This window comes from Brassica napus, chromosome A3 (genome assembly GCF_020379485.1).
Source record: "Brassica napus cultivar Da-Ae chromosome A3, Da-Ae, whole genome shotgun sequence".
Lineage (NCBI taxonomy): Eukaryota > Viridiplantae > Streptophyta > Magnoliopsida > Brassicales > Brassicaceae > Brassica > Brassica napus.
Genome location: NC_063436.1, coordinates 15,626,690 through 15,639,237, shown reverse-complemented (window position 1 = coordinate 15,639,237; position 12,548 = coordinate 15,626,690). Strand labels below are relative to the sequence as shown.

The window sequence follows — 12,548 nt, the reverse complement described above, 5'->3', positions numbered from 1 at the left end:
CTATCCAAACCCAAACCATACCCATCCGTTAAACTCGGATCCAGACATAAAAATCTAGACATCAACTAAGTATTTTTAAGTTTTACTTACTATTTCTATTTTTTCACAGTAACAAATCAATCTTATTTTTTCTTTCATTTTTTTATCACATGGAAAAGGATAATCTTCAAATAAAAAACGAATCAAACTTTTCTCTAGAAAAAAATTAACGAAATAACAAATCATGAATTATTCATCGAAAGAAAAGAAAAAACGAACCCAGAATGGTATAACTTAGTAAAAATTGATATAATTATAAAACTTTGTACAACTTAGTAAAACTTTAAATAGTTTAGATTGTATAACTTAGTAATACTTTATGAATTTTGTGATGATGACTTAATTTGATAGTTATGTTTTTCTATGAAGTGCTGCTTTCAAAAAACAAAAATGAAACTATCTGACTTCTAATGGTGGAGACATGGAACAAAGTGAGAAGGATAGCGGTTTAGGTAGTGGAGAGATGAAAAAAAAGTGTGGATAAGGGTGTAGGAAAGAAGGACACTGGAAGTAATAAGGAAAAAATATCATGAGGATGAGTAAAACGAGAAAGAAGCAATGAAGAACAAATAAATCATTGGCAACCAATACAAGTGGCAAAGAAAAAAAATCAATCATTGTCAACCAATACAAATTTTTGTAACTTGGTAACTTGGTTAAAAATTGATTAGTTATACATCTAAAATTATAGCTACGTAGTACTAAGACAGAACTTTCATTATTTTCCTCGCACTATAAGGTTTCTCAATCTTCATAGTTGCCTTGAAAAGTAAAACTTCTTCTTCCAACACACTAACTTTGTTGTTTGTGTTTGTGTTTATGTTATTTGGTTTGTTATTTATGTTCGTAGAAATTGGTGTAATTTAGGATAACTTTGGTTAGGTATTTCATTTTTGTTTGTCAAACTTCATAAAATTCAGTATTACTTTTATTTTTCATGTTTGTGTAATTAGGTAAAAATTTGCCAAAATTTTCGATTTTCGTGTCAAACTTAGTATTTTTGTTTGTATAATTTGGTAAACTTCCTCAACTTTTTTTTGTTTTTTATTTGTCAATTTTTGAAAACTTAAAAAAACTTGTCACTGAATTAATTTGATAGAAGTTATAATTAACTGTATAACCAAAATCTCAGAAAGACCATGACAATAGGAATAAAACAATATACAACTATCAATATTTTTCTTCCATTATTGGGTCTTTCAATCCGCATGGTCGTTTGAGAAACCACACAGAAACATCAACAGTATTGGCGATAAGGAATTGGATCAGATTTGGAGAACTTCTATGATACCCTTACCGCTGAATCATCACTTAATAGGTAGTCTCAGAGTTTTGACTCTTGATTGACCACTATTGTGGAAAAAAAAACCCTGAAAATTTGCTCATTAGGTGAAGAAAGATGTAAAAGGGGCAATGGGATGAGAGAAAATGAGTTGAGCGAGTTGAGAAGATAGTAGAAATGAGAAAACCATAAAAATGAAGGCATTTATAGTTACCAACTTCGTTTTTAGAGTCTGGAAAAGTATAAAATTTTGGAAGGAAATTTTTTGAAATTTGGGCGGGAAATTTTTTTACAGCATTTTCGGGGTCAAACTTTTACTAAATTTGTAGTTTTACAAAAAAACTTCAAAGTTTTTACTTTTCTATTTTTGACATTTTTTTTAGTTTTAGTGTACTCAAAAGACATATTATAGTTTTACCACTTACGTTTAGTTTCTTACAACTATTTTCCTTCAAATCATGTTGTAATATAATTAATTCCGTGGCATATATAAGTTTTGTAATGCACAAGGTCAATACTAAGAAAAAAGGCATAAAAGAACAAGATATTTCCGCTATTATAAATAGTACACAGCTATGTGATGAAATTTTTGATTATAATTATTTTGAATTTAAATAAAAAAATACTAACAAATAATAAGCATAATACTTGTAAACAATTAAACAAGTTTAGAATTTTGTATCTTCATTTTTTTTTTGTATTTTATCAGTTTTACTTAATTTTTCTATTGTCTTGAAGAATAGATGCAATTAATCACGGTGTGCATTTCCTTATGGTTCCGAAATTCAAAGCTCACACATACCCACAGTTCAAAATAATAATTTCAAAACAGTTATGGTGTAATGCTCAATCAACTAAATCTTTCACATGCTCTCCATGTTATCTAAACCAATATCTACATTGTCCCTGTCTCGAATAACAACATCTTCCACTGACTCAGTCACTTTAAGATGTTGTTATGCTTCTTCAATTGCCTCTAGATTTTACGATCAATGAAATATAACTCAAATTCAGCCTCTTTATACATAGATTTATGGTCATCTTTCTGAATATCCTATCCACTAGTATACATGCTACCTTCGCTTGGAATCTATTCATAACCACCTCTTACTTTATAATAGTATCTTTCATAATCAAGGTGTATGTTTGTGAAAGAAGTCGTTGTCTCCTGTAAAAATCAAAATGATTAACAATCAAGTTAGATGAAGTTTCACGGTTTAACTATAATATTTTATAAAGTTATACAATTTTACCAATATTACCAATATAGTTATATCAAGTTATACAATATAGTTTTACTAAGTTATACTACGTTTTCTAGTTTTTAAAATCAAAATACTAATCTGTTAATATTTTTTATGATTATACTAGTATTTATGATTATACAAATAGAGGAAACCCATTGTTCTCAATGTTCAATTAGTTAATTGCAAACACGAATTTGAAGTTAAAGTTTTTAATTCTTCACGAATTAATGAAGAAGATGAATGCTAAATCGAATGGAACTTGAATAAATATGGATTGTAGATCTACCACTAGAAAGAGAGAAAAAAGAAGAAGATAGAGTAGGAGAAAGAATGATTTTGATTAGTTTAATCTAAAAGGTTAATTTAGATATTGACCACGTGTTTGAAAAGTATGAAATAAATGAAGAATATGACAAAATAAGTAATAAGAGTAGGACCGAATGAATTTGGCCTAGTTAAAGAGCATTTGAGCAATTCTCCATTTGCAAAGAAGTCACAAGACGTAGCTGTGTATCCTCTCCACTTGCAAAGAAGTCACAAGATTTTATATATTCAAAAGTGCATTTCTTGACTGATCCTCTCCACTTAAAAGGAAGTCAAGACCTAGCTGTGTATACGTCTTTCCCTGTTTCTTCGTCAGATCTAAAAACCTTTGCGATCATCTTCGTCTTGCTGTTAACGATGATGGCTTCTTCTTCTTCTTCTTCTGCATCATCATCATCATCTCTGGCTCCCGTTTGGCTGTATCACGTCTTCCTGAGCTTCCGTGGTGATGATGTACGCAAAGGCTTTCTTAGTCACGTTCTGAAAGAGTTCAAAGGCAAGGGAATCAATGTTTTCATTGATAACGAGATCAAGCGAGGCAAATCTGTCGGTCCAGAGCTTGTCAAAGCGATCAGACATTCACGGGTTGCCGTTGTACTGCTCTCCCCTAACTACGCTTCTTCAAGCTGGTGTCTAGATGAGTTAGTGGAAATCATGAAGTGCAGGGAGGTTGGTCAAACAGTGTTGACCATTTTCTACAATGTGGATCCATCTGATGTTAGGAAGCAGACCGGTGATTTCGGAAAAGCCTTTGATGAAACCTGTGTGGGGAAAACAGAAGAGGTGAAGCAGGCATGGAGGCAAGCTTTGCAAAATGTCGCTGGTATAGCTGGTTACCACTCTAGCAACTGGTTCGTTCACTTCTTTTTTTTTTACTTCCGCTTGAATATTATGTGGTTGTACATGGTGATGGCTGTTTTAATCAATATGCTCTATTGTTTTTGTTAGTGGCAGTGAAGCTGATTTGATCAACAACGTCGCCTCAGATGTCATGGCTGTGTTGGGTCTTACACTATCCAAATTCTTTGATGACTTTGTTGGCATAGATGCTCGCATCACAGAGATAAAATCAAAGTTCATACTACAATCAGAACAAATTAAGGTGATTGGGATTTTGGGTCCTGCCGGGACAGGGAAGACGACCACTGCCAGAGTTTTATACAACCAACTCTCTCCTGCTTTTCCATTCAGCACGTTTTTGGAGAATATCAAAGGGAGTTATGAGAAGCCATGTGGTAACGACTATCAGTTGAAGTTGCGTTTGCAGAAACACTTGTTGTCTCAAATATTCAGCAAAGGGGACATTGAGGTTCGTCACTTAAGAGGGGCTCGAAAAATGCCAAGTAACAAAAAAGTGTTGGTTGTTTTTGATGAAGTGGATAACTGGTGGCAGCTAGAGGAAATGGCAAAGCAGCCTGGATGGGTTGGTGTCGGAAGTATTGTTATCATTACAACCGAAGATAGAAAACTTCTCGAGGCACTAGGACTAGGGATCGATCATATCTATGAGATGACATATCCAATTAGCTATGAGTCTCTGCAGATCTTCTGCCAATATGCTTTTGGTCAAAAGTATCCAGATCATGGTTTTGAAAGGCTTTCTTGGGAAGTTACTAGGCTTGCTGGTGATCTTCCTCTAGGCCTGAGCGTTATGGGATCTTATCTACGAGGAATGTCCAGGGACGGGTGGATAAAGGCACTACCATGGCTCACGCGTACCCTTGACAGAGAAATTGAATCAACTCTGAGATTTAGCTACGACGCCTTGGGAGATAATGAAAGAACTCTTTTTCTGTATTTAGCATGTTTCTTTGCTGGTTTCGAGGTTGTTAGGTTCAAAAGGTGTTTTGCCAACAGTAGTTTGGAAGTCGACCATGGGCTTGATGTCTTAGTTCAAAAATCTCTTATATATATAGAATACACACGCGTACAAATGCATAGATTACTGAAACAAATGGGTAGAGAAATTGTCAAGAAACAGTCTATGGAGAATCCTGAAAACCCACAGTTCTTGATGGATACCAAGGAGATTTTTGATGCGCTTGATGAAGATACTGTAAGTTTTTTCATTACATTTTACATCTGCAGTCTTCTTTTTCATTTTTTTTTAAAGCTGAGATTTTGTTTCCTTGCTTTTGAAGCTGAGATTTTTTTTTCTTTCTGAATAATTTATTCTAGGGTACTGGAAATGTTCTAGGCATACGGTTTAGTACGAAGGAGAAAATCCAAATACGTAAAAGCGCTTTCCAAGGGATGCATAATCTCCAGTTTCTTTACTTTGACTCTAAAACCTTATGCACACCCGAGGGCCTTGACTGTCTTCCCGACAAGCTCAGATTGCTACATTGGCAAAAGTGTCCATTGAGAGTTTGGCCTTCCAAGTTCTCTGGCAAGTTTCTTGTTGAACTGTTCATGCGAGTTAGCAAACTCGAGATGCTTTGGGAAGGAGTCAAAGTAAAAATATTCAGCTTCTTTTTTTTTTGTATAGTATTGCTAGATTAGTTATATTTCTAAAACTCATATTTTTCATTTTTTTTTTTTTGTATAGCCTCTCCCATGCCTCAAGATTTTCGATTTGAGTTTCGCTGAGAATCTGAAATATCTTCCAGATCTCTCAAAAGCAACGAGTCTCGAGGAATTACGTCTCAAAAGCTGCAGAAGTTTGTTAGAGCTCACAAGCTCTATTGGCAATGCCACTAAGCTTTATCGATTGGATATATCAGAGTGTAGAAACATCAGAGACTTCCCAAATGTTTCTGACAGCATCGTAGAGTTGAAGTTGTGCGATACAGGGATAAAGGAGGTTCCTGCACGGATTGACAACCTATTTCGTCTGCGTAAACTAATTATGTGTGGATGCGAGAAGCTGAAAACTATATCGCCAAACATTTCTAAGTTGGAGAATCTTGAGTTTCTTTCTCTCAGTAACAAAGGTTACTGTCTTCATGATCATTATGAAGATGATGAAAAAATACATAAGTGTTGTGACTTATTTGAGGCAATAGTCGAGTGGGGGCCTGACTTTAAGCGCAGTTGGATATTACAATCAGACTTAGACGTTCACTACATTTTGCCGAAATGTCTACCAAAGAAGGCTCTTACATCTCCTATATCATTACGTCTCCGCAGCTTTGATGGTATCAAGACTATTCCAGATTGCATCAGACGTCTCTCGCGACTGATTAAGCTTGACGTCAAAGAATGCAGAAGGCAACTTGTAGCACTTCCACCGCTTCCAGATTCCCTTCTATCTCTAGATGCACAAGGTTGTAAATCTTTGAAGAGAATAGACTCCTCCTCTTTTCAAAATCCAAATATCTGCCTAAAATTTGCTAGGTGCTTCAACTTGAAACAAAAAGCGAGAATGCTCATCCAGACATCAGCTTGCAAATATGCAGTCTTACCGGGTGAAAAAGTGCCTTCACACTTCACTCACCGAGCTAGTTCAAGTTCCTTAACGATCACTTCGACTCCAAGACCTCTTCCTTCATACTTCAGATTCAAAGCTTGTCTCTTGCTGTCAAAGGTATATGATCAACCTGGGGATAACAATGATGATGATGAAAAAGAGGGTGAGAAATCATTGACGAGCATGTCTTATTCCGTGTGGGGTAAACAGAATGGCCGCACTGTCGGAAGTGGATCAAACCAGCTCCTTATGCCAGCTCTATATGGAAATAAACAGCATCTGTTTATATTTGAAGATTCTTTCTCCCTAAACAAGGTTTTCCCTGAAGCTGAAGAAACAACTTTCAGCAAGCTTACTTTTGCGTTCAGAGTCCATGATGAAACCTGCAAGGTCAAAGGCTGCGGTATACGACTTTTAGAGGCAAACAATGAAAGTGCAGGTGGTGAGGATGAAGAAAATGATGATAATCATAATGATAATGATGATGATGAAGATGAGGATCATGTTGAGGATGATGAAGGTAGTGATGGTGATAATAATAAAGTTGTGGAGAATGATGATGTGATGCCACATTCTTCTGATTCTCTCTATAATCAATCCTCTCCGTTTAGTCGTGGAACACCATCTTCAGGAGGACCCATCATGCATATGCCACCGCATCCTTCAGCACTTCCTCAATACTCATCTAACCCATATGCTCCGCTACCACCAAGGGCATCTACAGTTCAAACTTTTGGATACAACCAGGGAGGAGGAGCAGGTATTGATCCTCAGTCAGGTGCCGGAATGACCTCTTACCCTCCCCCAGCTTTGATGCAATCAGGTTTTAGTAGGCCATTCTATGGAAATCCTATGCACCAAGGAGGTGATAACCGGCAGCAGAACATGTTGCCAGTTCCTCAGTCACTCAATCCACACTCCATTCCTCAACAACTGCCGTCGATGCAGCTACAACGCCCTATGCAGCCTCCTCAGCATGTTAGACCATCATTGCAAAGCCAATACCAGATTCCATTGCATCCGATGCAACAAACGCAAGTCCAGCCTTGCTATCACCCACCTCAACAACAAGAGATCTCTTATCAGATTCCATTGCATCCGATGCAGATGATGCAACAGACACAAGTCCAGCCTTACTATCACCCACATCAACAACAAGAGATATCTCATCAGATTCCTTTGCAGCCCATGCAGATGATGCAACAGACTCAAGTCCAGCCATACTATCACCCACCTCAACAATAAGAGATTTCTTATCAGATTCCATTGCATCAGATGAAGATGATGCAACAGACGCAAGTCCAGCCGTACTATCACCCACCTCAACAACAAGAGATCTCTCATGTGCAGCAACAGCAACAGCAACAGCAACCACAGCAACAAGCTGTTCAAGGGCAGCAAGGAGCCGGGAGTTCTCAGCGACAAGAATCTGGAATGTAATGACATGATTGGTAATGGTGAGCTATTTTCATTAGTAAAACCTGCCCCCACGTAGTATTAATTCTTAACTCTCCTTTTCAGGCTTTATTAGGTAACCGCGAGAAGCTGTGTGAGCTTCTGGAACAGGATCCAAAGCTAATGCAGATGCTTCAGGTTCTCTTCTAAATTAAATCTTCTCCTAATTGCTTTTCATGTTACCTTTTTGTTCACTTGTAGAACATATACTGATATGGGTTTTGTAGTTGTTCGTTGTAAAGAAAGAGCCACTAGTCAGCAGATATATCCCTCCCTCCCTTATTTGTTGGTTCCCGTTCATGTAATGTTTAATATACAATATAACATGTACAATGTTTTAGTTTGATGTGCAGATAGTAAACGCCCGTTTGTTGTTGTTTAGTTTATACTGATGTTTCTGGTTTGTTGGTTTTAGAATGCTTTAACTGCTGAAGTGTTTGAATTCGTGATTTGTTTTTGGACAGGATGATCAAGCAGAGTCTTCATAAACATTTGGTGGTCGATCCACAAGTGACATAGTTGTGAGACTAAGAAACGAAGAAGGCCGTGACGACTGGCGTTGAAGTCATCTGTCAAGAATCAGACTATGATCATCACATCAATCTTTTAAGACTTCTCTACGTTGTTGGCTCTGATGACGATGTTGTCCCTGGGGATCATCACTTGTGCCATAACGTGAAAAGCGCGTTGGGGATTCTCTGTGTTGCTAAGGAGCTTGATTTTCCTCTGGTTGCCACTGCTTGTGTGAACTACTTGGAAGCTGTTCCGTGGGAGGAAGGTGAGGAGGAAGAGATGTTGAGGGTTATACCGATGATTGGACCAGAAGCAGAGCCGGTTCTTGCTCGTTTACCGCCGGTTGATCCGTCTGCTGTTGCTGGAATCTTTTCGTCGGCTTTTAGATTCGCTACCTCGTCTCCACCTCAGCCCTTGTGTGACATAAAAGCATCTGCTCAAGACAAATTGAGTATATGATAACCGAAGATGACGATGCTCCTTTGTTGATTGCTGATGAAGTAATCAAGCATGAAGTGAAGGAATGTGTGAAGAGTCTCTTTGCTAGATTCTTCCAGTGTCTAGAAGAGGTCGCTAGCAAGAACGGGTTGTCTTTAAAGATGGTTGTGTCTGATTTGTCATGGGCGTTTCAGATACTAACAAAGATGGAAATGGTGAGAGATTTTGTTGTAACATGGATTGAAACATCTGAGAAGTTAGTTAAGGTAGTTGAAGAGATGGAAACTACTTCAGAGACGGTGGAGATAAGAGTTAAAGTCACTGAGGTGACTTCGAAAGTTGTAGAGGCGATTGGTTATGGAACTGTGATATTACCAACAGTGAAACGGCTTCAGATGGTGAAACTATGGCTTCCTTTTGTAAGAGAAACAAAGCCTCTTGTTGACTCAGCAGGTTCCAATCAAGAAGAAGATAAGGAGGAAGGGGTGAGATGTAAAATAGATGGAGAGATATGGCAAGCTTTAGAATCTTCCTTTGTGTCTATAATTCTAGCGTTGCCATCTTCAGACCAAGCGGAGATATTAACTGAGTGGTTAAGCAAGAACGGGGTGTATCCGGATTTGACTGAGGCTTTTGAGGTTTGGTGTTTTAGATCAAAAGTGGCCAAGAGAAGATTGGGTTTGCTAGGTGGAGAGGAAGATGGGAAGGACATGGCTTAAAACTCTTTTGTTGAGATATGTAACATTCGGTGTTTGTTTTTTGTTGTGTGTTCTCTGCCAAATCCATCATAGGCAGGTTACATAAATCTGTAAATACCGTTGACATATGTTTCAATACCATCTAATCATCTATCTATCTCAGTTCTCATAGAGAACACCAAAACTCGGTGCCATTTTGATATTCGAGAACAATCACAAAGTATATTTTTTTCAATAAAAGAAACAGCTTAAGAATATATATATTTTTAGATTGCATAAAATTACAATCAGATTTTAGCTCCCACTACAAATAATTTTATACATATATAAAAAAGGACTGATCCTCTCCACTTGCAAAGAAGTCAAGACCTACTACTGTGCATCCTCTCTATTTACGCGTCTTTACTTTTCCTTGTGATCCTCTTCTTCCTGCTGTTAACGGTGATGATGGCTTCTTCTTCTTCTTCTTCATCATCTCTTGCTCGATGTTGGTTGTATCACGTCTTCCTGAGCTTCCGTGGTGAAGACGTTCGCAAAAGCTTTCTTAGTCACGTTTTGAAAGAGTTCAAAAGCAAAGGAATCAATGTTTTCATTGATAACGAGATCAAGCGAGGCCAATCTATCAATCCAGAGCTTGTTGAAGCGATCAGACAATCAAGGATTGCCGTTGTATTGCTCTCCCGTAACTATGCTTCTTCAAGCTGGTGTCTGGATGAGTTGGTGGAAATCATGAAGTGCAGGGAAGAGGATCAACAAACAGTGTTGACTATTTTCTACGATGTGGATCCATCTGAAGTTAGGAAGCAGACCGGAGATTTCGGAAAGGCCTTTGACATAACCTGTGTGGGGAAAACAGAAGAGGTGAAGCAGTCATGGAGGCAAGCTTTAAATGATGTCGCGGGTATAGCTGGTTACCACTCTAGCAACTGGTTCGTTCACTTCTTTTTTTTTTTACTTCCACTTGGATATTATGTTGTAGTACATGATGATGACTGTTTTAATGAATATCCTACGTTGTTTTTGTTAGTGGAAATGAAGCTTATTTGATCAACAAAGTTGCCTCTAATGTCATGGCTGTGTTGGGTTTTACACCATCAAAAGACTTTGATGACTTTGTTGGCATAGGAGCTCGTATCACCGAGATAAAATCGAAGTTGATCTTCCAGTCAGAGAATGTTAAGGTGATTGGGCTTTTGGGTCCTGGCGGGATTGGTAAGACAACCACTGCTAGAGTTTTATACAACCAACTCTCTCACGCTTTTCAATTCAACACGTTTTTGGAGAATATCAGAGGGAGTTATGAGAAGCCTTGTGGCAACGACTATCAGTTGAAGTTGCGTTTGCAGAAAAACTTGTTGTCTCAAATATTCAACCAAAGTGACATTGAGGTTCGTCACTTAGGAGGTGCTCAAGAAATGCTGAGTGACAAAAAGGTGTTGGTTGTTTTTGATGAAGTGGATAACTGGTGGCAGCTAGAGGAAATGGCAAAGCAGCCTGGATGGGTTGGTCCCGGAAGTATTATTATCATTACAACCGAAGATAGAAAACTTCTCAAGGCACTCAGACTCAGGAGCGATCATATGTACGAGATGAAATATCCAACTAGAAATGAGTCTCTGGAGATCTTCTGCCAATATGCTTTCGGTCGAAAGTATCCAGATAATGGTTTTGAAAGTCTTGCTTGGGAAGTTACTTGGATTGCTGGTGATCTTCCTCTAGGCCTAAGAGTTATGGGGTCGTATCTACGAGGAATGTCCAGGGAAGAGTGGATAGAGGCACTACCATGGCTCAGGTCTACCCTTGACAGAGAAATTGAATCAACTCTAAGATTTAGCTACAACGCCTTGAGAGATAATGAAAAAACTCTTTTTCTGCATATAGCATGTTTCTTTACTGGTGTCCGGGTTGATAGCTTCAAAAGGTATTTTGCAAACAGAAGTTTGGAAGTCAACCATGGGCTTGAAGTCTTAGCTCAAAAATCTCTTATATTCATAGAAGATGAACGTGTAAAAATGCATAGATTACTGCGACAAATGGGTAGAGAAATTGTCAAGAAACAGTCTATGAAGAATCCAGGAAAACCACTTTACTTGACGGGCACCAATGAGATTTATGATGTGCTTGATGAGGATACTGTAAGTTTTTTTCAAATTATATTTTGCACCTGCAGTCTTCTATTTCCTTGCTGAGATTTTGTTCTTTCTGAATTCTAGGCTACTGGAAATGTTCGAGGCAAATTGTTGTGTATGACCGAGACAATCAATGGGAGGAATAAACTCCAGTTTCTATACTTTGACTCTAATCCCATTCCCGACAAACTCATATTGGACAAACTCATATTGCTACATTGGAACGAATCTCCATTGAGAGTTTGGCCTTCCACGTTCTCTGGCAAGCTTTTTGCCGAACTAGTCATGCAACGTAGCCAATTCGAGATGCTTTGGGAGGGAACTAAAGTAAAAATACTCATCTTCTTTTCTTTTCTTTTTGTATTGTATCTTGCGTTTAGTTATTTCTGTAAAACTTAAAATACTCCACGCCTCAAGATTTTGGATTTGAGTTACTCTTGGAATATGAAAAAGATTCCGGATCTCCGCATGCAGAAAATGAGGAAATGCAGCCATGGTTACGTCCCATATAACTTGCCACACCCACAGCTAATTAGATCATACAGTGGAAGAGATACAATTAAGGGAGTGTAAAATCAACATTCCGGTTTGCATTGTAAGATAGGATCAATGCTTCCATTCAGCTCTTACAACTACACAATGTTCGCAAACAAGTGCGCCTAGGCAAATGCTCCGTAGAAAAACAGATTGCAGATTTTTCTAAAACAAAATTCTAAACCTAGCCACTAACACTCTGCGTCTACTTAATAAACTTCCCTTCGCCATAAACTTCAGAATATCCAGTAGCTCAACCTCACCCCCTATCGCCGCTCGAAAAATTACCCAAACAAATACAAACCGACGTCTTGTACAGATGTTAGTCTTGCGCATGCTTGGACATAATAGTCTTGGACATGCTTGGATGGGAACAAAGCACCACAAAAGCAAACCAATTCTGGAACCGCATAAAAAACTCACTACCACCATACATGGAAACTTAATTATAAGAATACCAAAGCTACAATTGCAAGCCAT

At 38.0% G+C, this 12,548-nt stretch overlaps 2 protein-coding genes and 1 pseudogene across 2 annotated transcripts; all 3 read left to right on the top strand.

Annotated features, from left to right (window-relative positions):
• The first annotated feature begins 3,147 nt into the window (after positions 1 to 3,147).
• On the top strand, positions 3,148 to 9,574 carry LOC106439116 (annotated as a pseudogene).
• Positions 9,575 to 9,677: 103 nt separating this feature from the next.
• Positions 9,678 to 10,687, top strand: LOC125606979 (disease resistance-like protein DSC2). Its single transcript, XM_048776282.1, has one exon. The coding sequence runs from the start codon at positions 9,850 to 9,852 to the stop codon at positions 10,450 to 10,452; it is 603 nt and encodes a 200-aa protein (XP_048632239.1). The 5' UTR covers positions 9,678 to 9,849; the 3' UTR covers positions 10,453 to 10,687.
• LOC125607166 (disease resistance-like protein DSC2) lies at positions 10,476 to 12,107 on the top strand. Its single transcript, XM_048777000.1, has 4 exons — positions 10,476 to 11,326; positions 11,426 to 11,540; positions 11,619 to 11,861; positions 11,988 to 12,107. The coding sequence occupies exons 1-4, from the start codon at positions 10,476 to 10,478 to the stop codon at positions 12,105 to 12,107; spliced, it is 1,329 nt and encodes a 442-aa protein (XP_048632957.1).
• The last annotated feature ends 441 nt before the right edge of the window (positions 12,108 to 12,548 follow it).